Source organism: Apteryx rowi, unplaced genomic scaffold, assembly GCF_003343035.1.
Source record: "Apteryx rowi isolate R43461 unplaced genomic scaffold, aptRow1 scaffold_20, whole genome shotgun sequence".
NCBI classification, from domain to species: domain Eukaryota; kingdom Metazoa; phylum Chordata; class Aves; order Apterygiformes; family Apterygidae; genus Apteryx; species Apteryx rowi.
This window is the reverse complement of record NW_020448308.1, coordinates 2,074,670-2,091,935: the sequence shown is the minus strand read 5'-3', so window position 1 is coordinate 2,091,935 and position 17,266 is coordinate 2,074,670. Positions and strand designations below refer to the sequence as shown.

Sequence of the window (17,266 nt, the reverse complement as noted above, 5' to 3'; positions counted from 1 at the left end):
GTCTTCAGTATAGCATTAAATGAGGTCTCTCATCCAGATTATCCATATAATTTGCCAGGGGTTATTCTCTATAATTCTACTGGAGAAGGTGCTTGAACTTCTACCCGTGCTGCAGGACAGGTAACTTGAGCTTAAAGCATTGTTTTATCTTAAGTTACAGTGTTTATGTAAGCAGTAACTGTTTGAGCTGGGCTTCAGCTGTTGCTACTGTGAAAAGAAAGTACAAAACCCCTTCTTTTTATGAGCAGAGAATGATACCATCTCCAGTAAAAGGAGTAACTCCATAATTTGATTTATTGGCAGCACTCATGTTTCCCTCACGGCTGTAACTGAAGATTTTTGTCAATGGCTGTCCCCACCGTACAGTTGACAGACTTTCTGCATTACAAGACTTGGCATCCAGCAATCTTATTCTTTCTCACAAGATCTTTTACAATGTAGTGCTGCAAGGTCTTGAGCATGAGTCAGAATGAGAGCTGGCTTTCATTGGAACCAGCTATATGAAAAATGCGTGAAAGGACTTGAGGGTAAGGAAGAGCTCCTATTTTGAGGCTGAGGCAGATGTAAAAAGAAATGGAAATAGCACAAATCAAAAAAGAAAAAAAAAGTGCATGCTGGGCTTCAAAATTGTATGGTGTATCTGGATAGACAGAAGCATGCTGAATTTTCCAGCATCTGAACTTTGACAGGCCTGTTTATTGTCTTATCAGTGAGAAGTGATAACTAGTAAACAGTAAGGAAGCTAATTGAGAGCAGCTTGAGGTTTAACAGTTTTCTCCCTGTGGAAATGTAGGAATGAGAGAGCTTGGTGGGGTGGGGTTTTTTTTGTTTGTTTGGTGTTGGGTGGGGTGTGGAGTTTTGTTTTGTTTTTGTTTTTTTTTTTTGCTCAAGCGCAAGCTTGGAAATCTTAAGGTGAGATACTTAAATCTGGAATTTGCACTTTTTCTGTCAAGGTCAGTAGTTGTTGTTACCCTGGATGCCTGCTGTTTGGGGTAACAAAGAACAGGAAAGTGGGAAATGAGGAAAATATGGCTTTATTGTGGTGCAGATGTTATTGTCAGAAGGATGACTTGCAGAGGTTAGGACAGAAATCCTCTTTTGCACAAGCAATAGACAATGTATATATAATTATACATGAAAAAGGAGGATATACTCCAGTATAACATGGTAGAATTTTTCATGCCTGTTGCTGAAGGGAAGTAGGCAAGGGGCTGGAGAAGCCTAATATTTGGAGATGTGAAGTGAATTGGTCTGTAGCCCTCCAGCAACAGCTACTTTAAACTTTAATCCTGGTATCATGTGATGCCCTTACCTCTTCTCTCTGTCCCTTTCACCAAAAATTCAATGGAATCGTCACTCTGGTTCATGCTGTTGTTTCCAGCCTCTCTTGGACCTCAGAGGGTGAGAAGAGAACTGGCCTGCTTGGCAGAAGTGGGGTCATGTCATCCTTCTTGGTTTTGAAATTTGTGTCTTGGTTAAATAGCCTGTGATATTACCTGTTCTTTCAGGCACTGTCCTGTTTAAAAAAAAAAACAAAAAACAAAACAACAGCAACAAAAAAGATTTGGACCAACATCTGTTCTCTCTGTCCTGCACCTTGGAGAGTGACTAGTCAACTTAGTTGAAATACTGAAACCACCGCTGAGTAGCTTCTAGGGAAAAACCTTGCAGTGTACCCCCATGGCAATGACATTTTGGGGGTGCTTAACGTTGCATCATATGTTAAGAGCTAATGGGAGATGCACTTGACTGAATTAGTAATGGCCAAGCGAAGTCAATATTCCTGTCATCTACCTGTTCAGGACTGGCCCTTGTGAGGACTCCTGCTGTCCCCCCCGCTTTGGATTTGAAGGCTTAGGGCTTGAATTGATTCTTGCGGCTTTGTTTGAACTGTGCTTTGAATGGTTAAATTCTTAACTGACCAATGTTATCCGCAAGCTTCCTGGCAAATCAGTTGGGACTTGATGGTAGCCGCCTTCCCATAAAGACATGAAGTCCTCTCCTGAGCTGAGGAAGCGTTTTTGAGGATCTTCTAAGCGCCTCTTTTTTAGTAGTGCCTAGCAATAGTGGTGTTCTGTGCTCATTCTATTCAGTTTGCGCGGGAGGAATGTATAGACTAACTGTGGAAGCATACACTGACATCTTTAAATAATTGCGGCTGCATAATGGCTGACAGAAATTAAAATAAGTGCAGTAGTAATTCTAAAAAACCCCCCCCCCCCAATTTATTCTGAAAAAAAACTGACCTGTTGTAGGAATAACTTCTTCCCTTCTCCTATCCTAAATATCAAAGATTTATCAGAACTTTGTACATACTGTTTAGATTAAGAATTTCAATTTGGTATCATGATGGTATTTCAACTTCTTGTACTTGAAGCTCTTGGTTAAAAGATGACATCTCCTCTCCCCCCTCTCTCCCTGCCTCTCTCCTGATTTCAGTTTTAGGCAAACTCGTTTGATCTGTTTGTTTCCGAATCTTTCTTCTTTCACTGGAGCAGGCGCCAAACAAGCTTAGTGGAGTCTGCATCTAGGTCTGACTTTTGCATGGCGATTTCCAGATATGCTTTCCTTCTGGCAGTAACTGTATAAAGTAGCCTATAGTATCTTAAAATCCTATGTTGCTTATCACTAGTGGATAAAGCTATTTTAAAAAAAAAAAAAAAAGTAACTCTTAGCTGCTTTTCATATGCTCTTGAATCGCCACCTTCTAGGTTCACGCCGAATAGTTTGGAGTGTTTGGAATCATTATCTCCAAAATGCCCTGGGCACATGTCTCAAATGGTTGATTTTCAGAATCTGAAAATATTTAAGGGAAGCAGGATGTTAGTTTAAAAATATGGTGTGACTTTGTTCTTCAGTTCTTTTTTTTTTTTCTCTCTCTCTCTCTCCTCAGAGCTAAAATATATTCTATTTTAATCTGGTTCCTTAGTGTTCTTGTAGTATGTTATTTTTAATTGCAGAAAATCTGTGTTTTTTGACTTGCAGACACTTGGTAGCTAGTTCAGGAGCCCACATCCTTGGGTCCTGAGTTCTGTTTTTCAGCCTTTCTGAGACAAGTGAACTTTGGTTCATGATGTACTTGGCAAACAGCTTTAGAGTTAGCCTGTGTGTCTCCACTTTGACAGTATGCTGTTGTATGCGGTAGGGAGTTCAGAATACTCGTGCAGATCATAAGTCTGTCAGTAGGCACCAAATCATTGCAAATCATGAGCTTTTTTGTTTTGGCCTCCTGTAGAGACATGAAGAAAAACAGCAAATGCATATCATAGACGCTTAAAGTCATTCTTAAATTTTTTTTCTACACAGAGCTCAACAAAAATCCAGTGGAAGGCTTTTCAGCGGGCTTAATAGATGACAATGATCTTTATCGATGGGAAGTCCTTATTATTGGTCCTCCAGATACACTATAGTAAGTACTGCTACTTGTACAGAAACTTAAGCGAACTCTGATTTACTAGTTCTAGTTTGGTCTAAGTGAGCAGAAGCTAGCCTAAGTCTCCATGCTGAGTAGTTTATAGATAACTAAGTTAGGTAATGCTATTCTGTTGCTAGAAAAGTATCTGTAAATAGCTGAATTTGCTATGTGGAAGCTCTAAATTGCTTTGCTACCCTGGGAAGAATGCGACCCAGATCCCTTAGTGTGCTGCTGTAGACATGAGAAAGAACAGGGTATGCTGAGAGGCAACTTTGTTTTCTATGCCTTTAAGGCAGATGTACTCGGACTGCTGTCCTCCCGTTGCTGTGAGGTTCTAGGTTAGCCTCTAGTACCAATTTAAACCATTCCAACCTAGTGCTGGCAATTGCAGGAAAGTACTCAGTAGAGGGGTGCAGTTGTAAAGCTGCAGCAGGCTATAGAATTAGCCTCAAGTCCCATCAATTCAGGACGTTTCAGCCTCCATAATTGATAACTCGCTGAGGAGAGCTTTCCCATGTGAGCAAGGGTGTGTTAATGCTGATCAAATTTGAATTGTTGGGAAACTTTCTACAGTGGGCTTCAAAAAGCTGTAATTTAATAGAGCCTAACTCTTTTCTTGCTGCCACGGACTAGGATCTCTAATTGGAATTTGAACACAAAACCATGAAGTTCAGACAGTCGCTTCTCTTCCTGGACTCAAAGCTGGCTGTGTTTATGCAGCTATGTATTTCTGAAGCACTGTGGTAGGTGCAGTGTGATTTGTGCCTCTAGGGAGTGGGCAAAGGCTTTAGCTGATTGAGAGAGTGATTTGTCTCCTCCTCATAGAGCTTCTATATGATCATCTATCCTAGCTCCTGGGAAAGGTTTTATGCCTAGAAGAGGTCAGTTTAAAGTGTGCCTCTTAAAGATGAGCTGTTCTCCTTCATTAAGCTGTTCCAGTGGTAAATTACTGATACAAAAAGCCTTCTAGTGGCATTTACTTGAGGTCAGTTCTGGTTACAACATCAAGTTGTCATATACCTTTGTTTGCAGGCTTTGAAGTAAGTGTTTAAATGCGGTAATCAGATGCTTTGCTTCTCAAGCTCACTATGTTGTGCTCCTCAAGTCTTTCGTGAGACAAATCTCCCAACTTCTCAATTGGTTCTGTGACCTCTTTTGAACAGTCTAGGCATGAGCCGTTATATTCTCATGGCTCTTTTATACTGTCAGCAAAGACATACTGCTTCTAACTGAGCCTTTTCCTCATATATCTAAGAATTGCAGTAGCATGTATGGAGGTGTGTGTGGTGTTTTGTGTTTACTTGTTGGGTTTTACTCCACCCCCCCCCCCCAAAGGTGCTGAGCTTGTTTTGAGACTTTTTCCTAGGAAGCTGTCTGCTGTTCCAGTCCTTAGTCACTGCTTTCCAAAATAGTATTACACTGAATCCTTCCTTCCTGATTGATTTTTACTGTGGCAGTAGAACAAAATATTCTAACTTAACCAGGGAATCAGCTTTTTTTTTTAACTTTAGTCTCATTCCTTGTTCCACTTTTTTTTTCCCTGAATTTACCTAAAAAGACTTTGGACTTGGTGAATGGCTCTGTTAGGACCCAATGTATCGGGAATGCTGCTTAAAAATGTCACTGACATCTTGTGATTGACAACTGCACTTTAACTAGTTACTAAAGTGTATCTAGTTACAGCTCCGTGTTCATATGCAGCTGTGGCGTGATGTGGGGAACCAGGTATGCCACCCAGCCCAGCAGCTTTATTAGCTAGATCTGCTCCTTTAAGAAGGGAAGGAGGATTTTTTTTTTTTTTTTTTAACTATGAGAAAAAGACTTACTGCTTTAGAGCTATCAACAAATGTAATCTAACTCTTCTCTGTCTTGACTAGTACTGCTGTTAAAATAGCCAGTCTTGTTTCTGGGATTCTCAGCCTTCCCAGGAACAAGAATTCTCTGGAAACTGCCTGCCTTTCCAAAATTTGTAGAAAATGAATACTATTGGTTCAGATCCCCTCAGCTGCCTTCTTCTAAGAGCCAAGTCATTTAGACTGGGTGATCTATTTGTTTGTTTATCCTTTTTAAGGATGAGACACTTGCTAGAATTGCACATTTGCCTTGTCGCTGGTGGTAAGACTTCTCGGTAGCCTGTGGGCTTTGAATACTGGCTCCTGCTCCATTCCAAATACAGAAAAGATAAATGCACTGAACAGCTTTCTTTCCTACCACAGTTCTTTTGTGTGTGTTGCCGCTGAGGAGTGGCTCGTCATACTACACCGCATCTCGCACTGCACTCTTCAGTGGTTATGTTCCAGTTCTCATAATCTCTGCTGCTGCAATTTCAAACTTGGTTATAAACTTTGGTTACAAGAAATGACAGTAACAGGGCAAGTGTTATAAGGCTTTCTTTTCAATACAGGCTTCACACTTCTCAAAAGCGAATATTCCTGGATATCGAAACCTCACTATCTAAATAAGTCAGTTGCCTCAGTAGGTATGTACTTCCCACTTGAGAACTGGATATCTAGCCTTTACTGTCGTTCTCCAGTTTAGTGGGTAACTGTAACGCGGAACATCTCACTGTCATGTTTGAGTCCATCTAGCAAAGTGCTGGAAAGGTAGTACTGGCAATTTTTAAAAAGTAGTGCTGGAGATGCAAAGAAAGTTTGCTGTAATTTTCCATTGAGGCTTACTGCTACAGACTGATATCGAGAGATGGGGACCACTTAAGGTGTCCTAAAGGAAGAATACAAGCAGGTATCTGCTGGGCTGTACTTTAGTCTCGGTAAGGGGAGTTATTGGCAGCACCTTGACTTTTTCTTTTTTTGTTAATAAATGCAGTAGGAAAAAACCTTAAGTTGTAATTCCAGATGGTGGATTTCTTGTGCAGTTTTTTGAATTTACTTTTGCTCTGGAACATCGTCATAATTCTAAAAAAGGAGCAAGCAGTAGGGAACTGGCAGTATCTTGTGAAAGGATCTCAGTCTAGAAACTCCTTGTGTTGCATATGAAAATACTGGTACTGTTAATTACCAACATGGTGTTCAGGTTTACCCCTCGCACAGCTTAAGATGTTGATGCATCATTAAGTTCCAGCCTTCAACTGAAGCTTAAAAGAAACTCTACTAAGATATTTTTGATTCCCCAGTGAAGGTGGTGTTTTCAAGGCTCATCTTACTTTTCCAAAAGACTATCCACTGAGGCCGCCAAAAATGAAGTTCATCACAGAAATCTGGCACCCAAATGGTAAGAAATGCCAAAGTTTCCATTTATTTTGCAACTAAGAAATGTTGTGAATAAAGATTTGTGCATTTATTTTCAGGCCAGAAATATGAAACTCTGCATTTACGTTGTCTTCGCCTCAAAAAGAAGTAGTAAGCATTGCAGAGTTCTTAAACTCTGCTCTGAGAGACTGCTCCTAAAGTATTTTTACTAGCTTTCTGAATTCTTAGTAACTGTATAGGTTTTTTTCTATGTATGTAATGCAAAATTCTGGTCTGAGGAGACCAGATAACTACAAATAACTTGATTTTTCTAGCTGCCATTTGTCGTACCATTAAGTACTTCATCTTACTGTATTACTGATTTGGTGGTTCAGTATAGAAGGCCTGGGTTTGTCTTCCAGTGAAGCGTGAAGTAACAGCCTCCTTTTAGCCCCTCTGAAGATGATTCCTGCTAAAGCTTCATTTATTTCTGGGCTGCTGGACATAGGTGGGAAGGTAACATAAAACAGAAGAGGGTTTTTACTGGGAAAGAGGAATGCTCTTCAGGTTCTAAAGTCAGTGTCTGAGTTGCAGACATGGAAAGCTGGGAGGAGACCAGCACGGTGCTCTGGTCCTAAAGAAATTTCTGATACTGTGTCAGTTCAACTCTAGAAATATCAGAATACTTGTCAGGCAGATTCCAATTCCAGCAACTTAAATTATATTCCAGTATACTGCAGTAATATCCAGCTGATGCTTTTGCTGTGGGATGAGAAAAAGGTCACCCTCTGATTTGCTGAACTGGAAAAAGTCACCCTCTAATTTGCTAATCTTAGCAGAAAAATGCTGTAGTGGAAGCCCATCTAAATAGTCTTGCAAGCGGTAGCCTGGTGTTAGAAGTCCCCTCCCTGCCCCCCCAAAATTCTAGGTCAGAATAACTGACCAAGCCTCACTTCCTGGAGACTAACTTCTATAACGATTAATTACTTTCCTTTTTCATAAAGCCTCTTCACCAGCTTGTTTTGAGACTAGCTGGAGTGAAGGTTAATGGTTCTATAACTAGCTTGAAGAAATGCCAGCATGTTGTTCATTACTGAAATGTGTCTTGTTCTGTTTTGTAGTTGACAAGAATGGTGATGTCTGCATTTCAATTCTTCACGAGCCTGGAGAAGACAAATATGGCTATGAAAAACCTGAGGAACGCTGGCTTCCCATTCACACAGTGGAAACTATAATGATTAGTGTAATTTCTATGCTGGCAGATCCCAATGGTGATTCTCCTGCTAATGTTGATGCAGCGGTAAGATTTTTTTTTTCTTGGACTGCAAATGGTTTTTAGTATAGAAAGCTAAACTCCTTGCTACAGAGTTTTGCTTCTAGTGTGACAAACGGTACAGTAATTTTTTGGAAGAATCTTTTATAACTAAGCTAAGGCTACCTTATTATTGAGAAAAGCCCGCATGCTGTGAAACATAATTACTAGTTAGTCCTTGTATAACTAATGAAGTACACTTAAACGTCTTTCATATAGGCTACAAGGTAAAGATGCTGTCAAACTTCATAGGCAGTGGTTTAATTTCTCCTATACAGTAATGCATTTATTTGGAGTAAATTTGTGCTCACAGGATACCTACGGGTAAATTTTAGCTCCTTTCATCTTGGAAAATTCAAGATAGCTGGCTGTGTAAAATCCTGTGTGGCTATATACAGCTACCAGTTCCAACAGCTGTTAAGTTTAGCTGCGGAAGTTGATATATTCTAAAACTTGTTTTGATTCCCAATATGTTACTTGTGTATTAAAAGTTTTGTCTAAGAAATTACGTAAGATGCTGATTTATTGATTTGAACAGAAGGAGAAAATGCCTTGCTAAGGATGGGGAGAACGGCATGGGTCAGAGTCAGAAAACCAAAGTGAATTTGCAGTGAGGACTTCTGTCATTAGGGAGACACAAATGTTTCATGCAAAATAGTGTTTCTGGAGTGTGACCTATGCTGCGGGGTTGTATAAATGCATTTTTCAATTATCTGAAAGAGCTGCTTTTACAGCAGAATAGCAGTTAGGCTAATAGGTGTTTGTGGTGGGGAAGGAAGAAGTCTCAGTGCTGAGATGTGCTAACTTACTTTCATTTAGATTACTGTTGGCGTATAGTTCAGCAAAGACTAACGCATGAAGTATTGTTAAAGAGAAGTTTAGGGGTTTTATTTTGTAGATTTTTTTTTCTTTTGTTTTTGTGGGGGTTTTTAACGGCCCTGGGAGAGTGAGGAAAAGGGAGGTGGTAATCGGAAAGCATGAGGCTTTCTAGAAGCATGTTAACCTGCTTTGTTGAACTAGTTTAACTTTCCTAAGGTGGCCAGGAGTTTGGTTTCCTGAAGCCTTTGATCTACAATGCTGTTAGTATTTCTAAAGGTGGTTGAGCTTGTCTGAAAAATAATGGTGGAAATAGTCTCATGCAAAACAAACCTAATGGGGCAGGGGGGAGCTAAGTAGTAGTGAAGAAGTCCTCATCTAACATTCTTGTGAGCGTTGGACATTCCCTCCTGTGTCATGTTACTGGTGGAAACAAATATCCAGGACGTGTGAGTGTTTCCTGCTGGCAAACCTGAGAATACTGGGAGGAGCAAAATATTAATGAAATGCTAAAAGTACAATTAGAATTCCTGTTTGCAAACTCATGTATGTTGAATGATGCTGACCTAGTACTGGAGAACGCTTGTATTTTTAGCTATGCTTATCACCCTCTTAGCATCATATCTTTTGCAGTCTTTTCCTGTATTTTACTCCTAATCTCTGCCAATGACTTCAGGGGTGACTTCCCCTCTGTATGATAGATGTTATATCTAAAGCTATGCCTTTTAAAGGAGTTGTAAGTTTACCCACTGGTGAGTAGGTATCTGAGCCTTATGGTGAAAGCTGAAAAAGTCTTAGGGAAACAGCATTCCCTACCCCAGCTTGAAGGAACAAGAACTTAAATCCATCTCTGACTATGAGGACGATATTAAGGCATCAGTGATGTAATGGTTGCTAGTGACCACAGCAATATAAGAGCAGGGGGTAAAATATCTGCTTCATAGAAAACTGAACAACGCATGTTGGAGTGCTGTCTCTTGCTGTGGGGAAAAATACAAGGGACAAGAGCCTGAACAGACACTGCCAGAGGCAAATAGAACAGTTCACGACCTGAGTCTTGGAGAGGTTGCTGCCAAATTGGGAACATCACTTGCCTTGCAATTTTGAACACTGTTTCACAGAGCTACAAATCCAAAAGGTGGAAACAAAACCTAAGTATCTGAAGCTAGGAAGGCGTGAATCCAAAGCTTTTCTTGGCCTTAAGCCCTCTTGCATAAACTGCCCTGTGTCTCCGTCCAACGAACCAAATGCTTGCTGTATTAATTGCTGGAAAAGGAGAACAAATTAATTAGTAGCTTTTTTTTGTGCTTTTGCTAGAAAAATAAGACCTGCTGGGCTTGTCAAGATACTGACTGTGACTAGGTGAGCTTCAAGGCGGTGAATGTTAGGATGTATCAACTGCCACTGTCTTCTCTGGCTCAAATGTGCTACAGCCTTCACCCCACACAGGGGATGAGTTTTGCCTGCTACATTACTTCAGGAAAAGACTAAGCATGCAAATATTGCTTATACCAAAAACTAACATCTGTACAACCTATTTCATGAACTAATGGGTTCTCAGGTTCCTTGGGTTCTCTCTCTCTCTCCCCCCCCTTTTTTTTTTTTTTAAACTACTTCAGTGACTAACTGTAAGGTAGTGTCCAATACATCAACCTTAGTCACATTTTGTGATGCTCCTGCACTTTAATCTGAGCTCTTCATGAAGCTGGTACAAAATCAAAGTTTAAAACTGACTGCATTTCTTTGTGTGGGTTTGTGGTGATACCATGGCACATGTCCGGGTTCAGACTTACCTGTCTTGCCTATCTTCCTGTTTGTCTTTATCTTTGCTCTTCATCTATGCAGTTCTAAAATTGGATAGCTGTCACAAAACGCGTATGGGGATGGTCTCTGAATATTCTGTTAGATCTTCCTCACGGAGCCAATATCTTGCAGCCAGATCTAACTAGATTTCCTTCCTTTTGAAGGACACTATACCTCTTCTAAATAGTGTAACTTCTGCAGTTCTACCCTGGAGTGTCCTGGTTGAAAGTCCTCAATGTCTGATTGAAAGGGAATTGAAACTGTCCTAAAAATTGCAGAATAACTACTGGCTCAACAAAGTTGCTGTGTGCCTTTGTTCATCGCTGCAGATAAAGTTAGCTCCTATAACCTGTGTGAATAGGTTCTGGTCTACAGACCGTTGCTTCTAGAGCAAGCTGAAATGATTTCAGCTTTGACATTGCGAACTGCTTGTAACCACCAGGTTAGTCTTGAAGAATGCCAAAATGTCAAGGGTGGAGGTGGGGGGTGGGTAGGCCACATCTTCACTGTCTTGTGGGTAACGCACAGAAACCCAGAGCGATCTCTGCTTTCTAAGCCCTGAATGTCACAGGTATTTAGTGACTAGCTCAATGGCTGTAAACAAGTTTGAGCGTTGATTGGATGGTTAGTATCCAGAAACATAAACGCCAGGATTCTTCCTGGAATTTGTACGCTGTTATAGCACCGATATCTGAAAGCTGTCTATTCAATTGCAGAAAGAATGGAGAGAAGACAGAAATGGAGAATTCAAAAGAAAAGTTGCCCGCTGTGTAAGAAAAAGCCAAGAAACTGCTTTTGAGTGACACTTATTCAGCAGCTAGTAGCTTCACTTTTTTCAGGGTAAGTATTCTTCTGAAGTAGAGTCAGTTACCTGAGTTGAGAGTTTTTTCTGGATTAGACAAGTGTTGCTGAGCTCCTAATTTTTTGTTGTTCAAAAACAAAAACTGCAACTTTTTTTTTCCACCAGCTTGGTTGCAGAGGAGTGTTTTGGCTATATTTTATACTAAAGACTTCATGGTTAAGGAAGTACTTAACAACTTTGCAGCGCAGCTACAGCACCCTCTGCCTACATTGGGGAACTTTACTAGTACTAGGGGATTATGGCACTGCCCCTAATTCAATGGGGTTGTACTGGCCAGACTACTAAATTGGCTTACTAAATGCTCCTGCTAGTTACCACCTTCATGAAGAAAGAAAAAAGTATAGGAGATAGTTCCTCTATCTCTTATACTCTTGTAAGAATTAGTTTTGTCTGAAAAAAGCTTTATTTGTGACAAGCTAGTATTGCAGTATCTCTTATCTGAAGAAATGCTTTGATTGAAATGAACTTTTTCCTGTGTAGAGAAAGCATGAGAAATGCTTAGTATTTTCCAAAAGACCAGGCAAAGGAACTGAATCTCTTATGCAGCTGTCCAAAACTGTACTGTAAGAATTGCTAGTGCAACTGAAAGTTTCCTTTTCTTTTGGAGAAAGAGGGAGTAGCTGTGAGAAACACTCCAGAGTATCCTCAGTTAACCTTAATTCTGTTGCCATATTAAAGCTGGCCATAGTGAAAGCACGTTCATGACAAATACTAGCTATTGATTTCTGGAAGGCAAAATCTTTCCAAAGTCTTGGTGACTCCTCCAAAGCAAGTGATGACAAGTTGGACGAGAGGGGGCCGTATAGTGGGTTTCAAATAAGCGCAGTCTGCTTTGGCAGCTGTGGTATTTAACAAAGCACTGCGGTGTCATTTTGTACTGCACTCTGCTGCTCAGTCAGCATCTGTCAATCACAATAAATGATGTATAAAAACTCTCAATGGTAAATCTTCAAGTGTTCTGCACTAAGTTTGAGCAATGAAAGCTTCATACACTGTGCACTTGACAAGCGACTTAAAAGTGATAGGAGCTCAGATATACAGTATGCTGCACTAATTCATATCTGTGTCAGGTGATGACTTTGGATTTATGCATCTTCTACTTAGAGGTATGTAAAGTTCCTGAACAAGTATCAAACATCTTCCTTGAACAGAAACACTATTTAAGATCTTAGAATAAATAAGGATTGTGAGGGGTTTTATTCTAATGAATTTGATTTTTTTGTAGGTCTTCAATTGAGAAACATGGCACTGTTTTTTTCCTGCACTCTACCCACCTATTGCTGGACTTCTGTTGTTACAAGTTGGCAAACACTGGCTGGAACTGGGCTGCAATAAAACATGCCAGTTATCAATGCTGACAAGAGCCTAACAAGTGCCAACACAAGATGATTACGCATTTTGAAATCTAATGAACTGCTTTAACCTTCAGGAAGAATTGTAAAGATGTGTACATAGCACAACATGATCCGGATAATATATATACTGTTCATGTACATCCACAAATACACATTGTACCAAATAATGCTGTCTGTAGTTAGGATAAGAATCGTGTAAATTCTAAAGATTTTAGCAGGTTTTTCTCTCCCTATTCATTGTTTCCTATCAGTTAAAAAAAAAAACAACAAAAACAACAACAAAAAAACTTGTGAAGCATGTCAGACTAAAACCAATTAGGATAAAGACTTTTTTCCACTTAATTTTCCTTTGACCCACTGAGGCTTAATTAAAATCTCTTGCTTATTAAAGTTTAGTATCTCCTTTGGTTTTTGGAAATGTGCTCCCTCTTATTCCCTCGTCAGAATTTAAGATTTTCCTAATTAAACCCTGAAAGGATTTGCTATCAATTACTTGCGTCTTCTTTTACGATGACCTTTGTAGTCTCAAAGGTGCTTTTTTCTTTCCCCTCCTTTTTAAAACCCAATTGCACATACTTCTTGAATTGGGTATAGCAATAAAACTGGCCATGGAGCACCCTTAAGCAGCCTGCTGGGCTTTTACCTTCCAAAGGACTTGAGTGCTTTCATTTGGAAGTTCAGTTGACTAAGTTAGTCCAAGATAGGATGAGCTGCTTTTTCTGGGTGACTTTTCTTTTTTCTCTTTTTTTCTTCTTTTTTTCCCCTTGCCTTTTTTCATTGCCTGTTTGTGGGGCAGGGTGTGTGTATGGGAGGCTTGTTTTTTCTCAAAGTTGAATTCAAGCATGCACATCTGTAGGCTTTCAAATGACTAATTTCTGGGTTTGGTATCAAAAATACTTTCCCTCCTTATCCCTTTTCTCTTCTGTGGCCCTTCATATTCTTTGCCTTCTACTTCAGAGTTTCCTCACCTAATGTACAAAGAAAATTGCGATGTATATTTTCATGTAATTTGATTTTTGGAATTCTGTCACCTTCTGTAGTGAGTTCTTCCAAAATATAATTTTTTCCAATAATGTTGTGTCAACCTGGCTGTTTTCAGTATCTTAAATAGGAAGGGGGAACTGCAGTTAGAGCACAACTTACTTGAACGCCTTCACTGACCTAAAAGTCAGCAAACATTTGTTAAATTTGACATTGTATTTAATCTTGAAGTTGCAATTAAAATAACCCTTTCTTTCTCTTACAACTGTCTTGGAGCTCCTGTGAACAAATCCTGATCTCAAAGTACCTAGTAACTGTTTTCCAAGCCTATCTGAAATAACAGCGTAAACAGAGTAACCGACTAATAAAGCAGAGGTTTTAGTGTCATTAAAAGTCATCTGGTAGCAGGCTTTCAGTATTAATTTGCTAACTGGCTATACTTTGTTTTGGGTCATTATGCAATATACCTACACCAAAAAGGTTTCATGAGGGGCTGGGTAGGGTGGAAAATGGAAAGACTTGTTAGCGGCAAGGCAGGCATAGGGGATAAAAAAGCCACTTAGGTATACTAATTAAGACCTACAAATGAAGTCATTGCTTTCTCCTACAGTTGCTTTAGATAAACAGGGGTGTGTTTGATATTCCTATTTACATATTTGGTAACTAAGTATTTTGAGAAACCATTAGTTAAATTTGACTTTAATTGGATGGCTTCCTCATGTAGGCAGGCAGATGTGTGCAGTGCTTCAGTGCTATCTGGGCCCAGACACAGTAGCTGATTTTTAGTTCCCATTTGAGTGCTTGTCTAAAGTTGCTCGAGAGGAGGCTTCTTGCCAGCCAGCTGGCTACCATTTCATTTTTTTAGTTATCTAAGACTCGGGACTGTGTTGAATCCCAGCAGCATGGTGCCACCCTTTCCATAACTAAAGTATCGGGAAGATGCTCCTGTTCTTAAATCCAGTAATGGTCGTCTTCCCCACTGGCCACCTTTCCTTCTGCCTTTCCATTGAGCACCCAGAGAACTGGCAGCAATTGAGAATAACCAGTACTTGCTGCTTTAAGCAGGTTGAAAAGTATTGTGTTTTCTTACAAACTAACAAATACATACAGTCCACATCCGACTCATCGGTAAACTTCACAGCTTAAATCTTACTCTTCTAATTTGCTCTGTAAAAGAAGTACCTTGGGGTCTGTTTTTTGTTTTTAAAGAGGTAGGCCTGGAAGTTTTAGTCTTGCATCAGTTGTATGGAAGAATTGTTAATCTTGTAACAGTGTTGGTCCTGCTTTGCAAATATAAAACTACTGTTTTGCTTACCCAGATGGTTATGTGATTCCACACAGCCCAGATATTCCAAAGGAAGGAGGATGGCCGTGAGATAGTGTTAAGACACATGAGCTGCAGGTATGCCTAATGTCCAATAACTTAATTAAGAAGGTATCTAAGATCCTGGTGCCAAGTGTCCAGCTTGTAACAAATCTCTGGTAGGCGCAGAAATGGCCTGCTTAACTCGTCTGTGATCACACTTGGGTTTTTGTTTGTTCTCGCCCCACATGTGCAAGGGCACAGCCATAGCCAAGATGCTTAGTGATACGAAAGCAGAAATTTCTGCTTAATGACCTCAAGATATGCACACCATTCAAGAGAGGCACTACATGTGAATAGTACTAGTGTACTTGTGGGACAATCAAGGAAACCAGCATTCTTAATCATTTTCACTTGTTGCAAGATCTTGCATCTAGTTTGGTTTTATGTAATTGTCAGCATACTGTTTTTTGTTTTTTTTTTAATTATCTGGAGACTCTCAATTTTGGATGAGTTTTTCTCCCCCCCCCCCCCAATACCTTGTAGCCTGCTTTCCAGATAATACTGCATCACTGGGGGAAAAAAAGGAAGGGAAAGCATGGAATTTTAATAAATACCAAAATAGGATGGCTCTCAATTCCTTTTCCATACTTCTCCATGCTGCTCCTTATGCATCAGAGAAGTTCTTTGTAAAAATCAGTAAGGCTATTAAGCTGTCATTCTAAAAATCTTTCCTGCTGTGATGCCTAGAAAATGCTTACTGAAACTAGAAGATCAATAAATGGAGAACGTTAATTCTGAAGAGATTATAAGTGTATTTTGTTACAGTGATTCTATTTGTAGGCTTTGGGGGATGGACTTTTTATTGTCAGTACCATCTGGTACACTATTGTTGGTGTGGTGCCATCGCAACGCGAGCAGTGGAGCGCTGCAAATCTTAAGATTTCTTCATATCTTCAGAAGCGCGTACTAGTGATTTCAAACTGAAACAAAAGGAAATTGGGTTTTAAAGAGAGGTGGTGATAAAATTCTTTCTCTCCCTGACGGATTCTCAACAGAAATGACAAGATTGCCGATTCCCCAGAGGGAAAACATGGCAGAAATTTGAAAACCCTACTCTGTTGCTACTAAGAAATTTAACTTAAGACCAAACCTGATCGAGTAATAAGCGCTTCCTCACTATTACTCAAGATAATGGGTGGGGCACATAAAGCAATGGTGTATGTTAGTTATGTAGAAAAGCTGTGGAAAATGAGACAGGGTATGCGTCCTGATTTCGCTAGAACTTACACTAAGTCTGTGGCTCTCCTAGGTCTATGCTCAATTCCAGTTTCACTGTTTTGACCAAAAAAGGGAGAAAATCAAAATAAGGAATGGAGCAACTTTTCAAAGGTCACTTAATGGTGAAGTCAGGAGAAAATTATGAATTTGCAATACTGCGGGCAATGCGTTAAAACATCTGATTGCTTGAAGACTACTCTTAGAGCAAACAAAAAAAATCCTCTTGGACAAAAGGTGCTGAAGACGTGTAAAACGTTACGATGCGGCCCTTGTGCACGGGCAGGAAAGATGGGGGGCAATGAAAACGGCAGGGGCTGGGCTGCGCGGTGTGCGCGGCTGGAGAAAATGTCCTTTCCTCTCTCCGCTCCCAGCCGCGCTTCTCGCGCACCTGAGGCCGCCGCAGCCGCCAGGGCCGCGCCCCTGCGCGGGGAGCGAGGCCGGGAGCAGCAAGGACAAGGGGACCTCAACGGGCCGAAAACTGCGCTGCCGTTTCCCGTCCGCCGTCACGGCCCTAGCGAGGCAACACTGCGAGCGAGCGAGCGAGGCCTCGTGAGGCGCGCGAATGCCACGGCGCTGCCGGCGCCGCAGGGGACGCCGCCATCACGGGGGGGGGGGGGCCTCAGCTCGCCAGGCCTCCCGTCGCCGGGGAGCCCCCGAAGGGAGCAACGGGAGCGCCGCAGGCGCCGCCTCAGGAGCGGGCGGGGCGCCACGGGGTCGCCGCGCGGCTGACCCGGCAGGGCTTCTCGCGGGGCGGGGGCGGGTGTCCGGCCCGGGGCCGCCCCGCCCGTATAAAGCGGCGCCGGCGGAGCCCGGCCACGCTGCGCCCCGGAGCTCCCGCCGAGAGCTGGCGGCGGCGGCGGGGCGGGGGAGCTGCGCCAGTCTCGCGAGAGCACCGCGCCCGGGAGGCGGCTCTCGCGAGAGCGGCGGCCACCGGACCCAACATGGCGGAC

The 17,266-nt window shown here is 41.3% G+C and overlaps 2 protein-coding genes across 3 annotated transcripts in view; both read left to right on the top strand.

Moving 5' to 3' along the window:
- Positions 1–13,994, top strand: part of UBE2G1 (ubiquitin conjugating enzyme E2 G1) — a 23,538-nt gene extending 9,544 nt beyond the window's left edge. The window contains exons 1-6 of one of the 2 annotated variants that reach the window (XM_026063609.1): positions 3,333–3,409; positions 4,049–4,158; positions 6,549–6,646; positions 7,725–7,903; positions 11,251–11,374; positions 12,622–13,994. In XM_026063609.1, the coding sequence (XP_025919394.1) occupies positions 4,079–4,158; positions 6,549–6,646; positions 7,725–7,903; positions 11,251–11,337 (444 nt within the window). In that variant the 5' untranslated portion in view covers positions 3,333–3,409; positions 4,049–4,078 and the 3' untranslated portion in view covers positions 11,338–11,374; positions 12,622–13,994. Of the gene's footprint in view, positions 1–3,306; positions 3,410–4,048; positions 4,159–6,548; positions 6,647–7,724; positions 7,904–11,250; positions 11,375–12,621 lie in introns of those variants that run through there. The other variant, XM_026063608.1, reaches the window with a different exon arrangement.
- Positions 13,995–17,155: 3,161 nt separating this feature from the next.
- ANKFY1 (ankyrin repeat and FYVE domain containing 1) overlaps positions 17,156–17,266 on the top strand; it is a 34,332-nt gene continuing 34,221 nt past the window's right edge. Inside the window, exon 1 of the mRNA XM_026063680.1 lies at positions 17,156–17,266. Within this exon, the coding sequence (XP_025919465.1) occupies positions 17,258–17,266 (9 nt within the window). The 5' untranslated portion in view covers positions 17,156–17,257.